Raw genomic sequence first — 3,025 nt, forward strand, 5'->3', positions numbered from 1 at the left:
GTCCAGTTGGAGGCCAGTAACCAGAGTTCTACCCCAGAGGTCTGTACTGGTTCCAGTCCAGTTTAATTAATGATTAATTAATTTAATTCATGATCTGGGTGATGGGGCAGTGTAAGCTCAGCAAGTTGGCAGATGACACCAAGCTGGGAAGGGAGGCTGATGTAGCAGGGGATCATGCTGCCACCAAGGGGAGGTCCTACAAGGTCCTACATCCACCAGCTCCAGATCATCCACAGGCTCCAGCACATCCACCATCCCAGGATCACAGAAGGGCTGAGGCTGGAAGGCACCTCTGGAGTCCATCTGGTCCAATTCCCTCCTCAAGCAGGGCCATCCAGAGCCACTCCCCAGGACTGTGCCCAGATGACATCTCTCCAAGGATGGAGACTCTGCAGCCTCCCTGGGCAACCTGGGCCAGTGCTCAGTGAAAACAGTGTCTCCTGATGCTCAGAGGGACCCTGCTGGGTTTCGGCTTGTGCCCATGGCTGCTGGTCCTGTCACTGGGCACCACTGGAAGGAGTCTGGATCCATCCTCTTTGCGCATTCCCTTCAGGTGTTTATACACATTGATAAGATCCCCTTGAGCCTTCTCCAGGCTGGTCAGTCCCAGCCTTTCAGCCTTTCCTCACACGTAGGATGCTCCACTGTGGCATTGGTCGGACTCTCTCCAGTAGGTCCATGTCTCTCTTGTCCTGGAGAGCCCAGAACTGGACACAGCTCTCCAGGGGTGGCCTCACCAGTCCTGATCACTGAATCCCTCCCTTGATCTGCTTTCTGGTGCAGCCCAGGACACCATTTACCTTCTCTGCAGCAAGGGCACGTTGCTGCCTCATGTTCCACCTTGTGTCCACCAACACCTCCGGGTCCTGTCTGCAGAGCTGAGTGATCTCCATCATATATCGGAGCCTGGGATTTTTCTTTGCCCTTCTCCTTGTTGAACTTCAGGAGGTTCCAATCAGACTTCCAGCACCTAAAGGGGCTCCAGGAGAGCTGGAGAGGGACTGGGGACAAGGGATGGAGGGACAGGACACAGGGAATGGCTTCCCAGTGCCAGAGGGCAGGGATAGATGGGATATTGGGAAGGAATTGTTGGCTGTGAGGGTGGGGAGGCCCTGGTCCAGGTTGTCCAGAGAAGCTGTGGCTGCCCCTGGAATCCCTGGAAGTGTCCAAGGCCAGGTTGGATGGGGCTTGGAGCAACCTGGGCTATGGAAGGTGTCCCTGGCAGGTGGTGGGAACGAGATGGGATTTAAGGTCCTTTCCAACCCAAACCATTCTGGCTTTCCATGACCCCTTCCCGGGGCTGCTCTGAGCCCCGGCTCGGCCCCCACCCATCCCCCCAGCCCTGGGGGTGTCCCAGAGCCCCCGGCCCGGCCCGAGCTCTGGTGGTGTCTGTGGGGGGCCCTCGGCAGTAACCAGGGATGAAGAGTCCGGGGTGAAAGGGATGGAGGGAGTTGGCGGGAGGGATGGAGGGATGGAGGAGGAGGATGAAGGGGGATGGACTGAGATGGAGTGAGGACGGGTGAGGGCATGGAGAAGCAATAGAGAGGCGCCCCCGAGGCCGGGAGGAGCCCGGATCGTTCCTCTCCTGCCCTTCCCGCCGCCGTAAGGGCCGCCCCGGGGGAGGCGCGGCCGGTCCGGGCGGAGCCGAGCGCGGAGCCGGCGAAGGGGAGCGGGGAGCCGGGAACAGGAGCCGGGAACAGGAGCCGGGAACAGGAGCCGGGGGCCGGCTCGGGAGCGGCGGAGGCAGCACGATGGGGGCCTGTCTCGGGGTCTGCTCCCTGCTCAGCTGCGTGAGTGCCCGCCCGCGGCGGGGGTACCGGGGGTACCGGGGGTACCGGGGGGTTGCGGGGCCGCAGCGGCGGGCGCGGCCCGGGCAGGGGGAGCTGCGGCGGCTGCGGGTCCAGGGGAGGGTCCGGGGGAGGCCCGAGGAGGGCGGAGGGACATCCCGGGGCGGAGGGGTCCGAGGGATGCCAGGAGAGTGACCAGGCCTGTATCCGGGAGAGGCAGGGAACCCCCGGGAGGTGTGCCCTGTGTATCTGGGGGGTGCAGGGGACCCCCGGGATGCCCTGTGGATGCAGGAGACCCCCTGGGGATGCATCCCTGTATATGGGAGGGATGCAGGGGACCCCTGGGATACCCTGTGGATGCAGGGGACCCCCTGGGGATGCATCCCTGTATATGGGAGGGATGCAGGGGACCCCTGGGATACCCTGTGGATGCAGGGGACCCCCAGTGGGTGCATCCCTCAGTGCATCCCTGAGGGATGTGGGGGTTACCCAGAGCAGGGCATCCCACAGCACCCAGGGGTGTCCACGGGAGATGCAGAGGGTTCACCCCAAAGAACTCTGGGGCTTAGGAATGTCATGATTGAGGGGAACGTGGAGGGGAACGGGGAGTGTGGTGCACTCCTGTGCACCTGGGGGGTGTGGGGAGCCAGAGCAGTGATGCCCCTGCTGCACCTGGAGAAGTGGGGGGTCCTGGCACCCCTGCCCTGATACCCTGGGGGTGCAATGAGGGGCTGGGGGCCCTGTCTGAGTCTCATTGCTGAGCCTCAAAATGGGGACTGGGGATGGACTGAGAGAAGGAGCTGGAGGGGGGGGCTGCAGGCTCTGTGTGGGGTGCCATGGGCCAGGGCAGGCTCAGGGGGTGTGATTTGGGGTGTCATGGGCCAGGGCAGGCTCAGGGGGTGTGATTTGGGGTGTCATGGGCCAGGGCAAGCTCAGGGGTGTGATTTGGGGTGTCATGGGCCAGGGCAGGGATCTCAGGTGCCATGGGCCAGGGCAGGCTCAGGGGTGGGATCTGGGGTGCTGTACCTGGTGACAAAGGGGTGTGATTTGGGGTGCCCTGCCATGCTCAGGGGTGTGATCTTGGGTGCCCTGCTGTGCTCAGGGGTGGGATCTGGGGTGCCCTGCCATGCTCAGGGGTGTGAGTTGGGGTGCCCTGCCATGCTCAGGGGTGTGATCTGGGGTGCCCTGCCATGCTCAGGGGTGTGATCTGGGGTGCCCTGCCGTGCTCAGGGGTGTGA

The 3,025-nt window shown here is 63.2% G+C and overlaps 1 protein-coding gene across 1 annotated transcript in view; it reads left to right on the top strand.

Moving 5' to 3' along the window:
• The first annotated feature begins 1,652 nt into the window (after positions 1-1,652).
• SERINC2 (serine incorporator 2) overlaps positions 1,653-3,025 on the top strand; it is a 13,798-nt gene continuing 12,425 nt past the window's right edge. Inside the window, exon 1 of the mRNA XM_027694022.1 lies at positions 1,653-1,790. Within this exon, the coding sequence (XP_027549823.1) occupies positions 1,752-1,790 (39 nt within the window). The 5' untranslated portion in view covers positions 1,653-1,751. The remainder of the gene's footprint in view (positions 1,791-3,025) is intronic.

The sequence above is a fragment of the Neopelma chrysocephalum genome, unplaced genomic scaffold (assembly GCF_003984885.1).
Source record: "Neopelma chrysocephalum unplaced genomic scaffold, ASM398488v2 Primary Assembly neopelma1_95b, whole genome shotgun sequence".
In the NCBI taxonomy this organism is placed as follows: domain Eukaryota; kingdom Metazoa; phylum Chordata; class Aves; order Passeriformes; family Pipridae; genus Neopelma; species Neopelma chrysocephalum.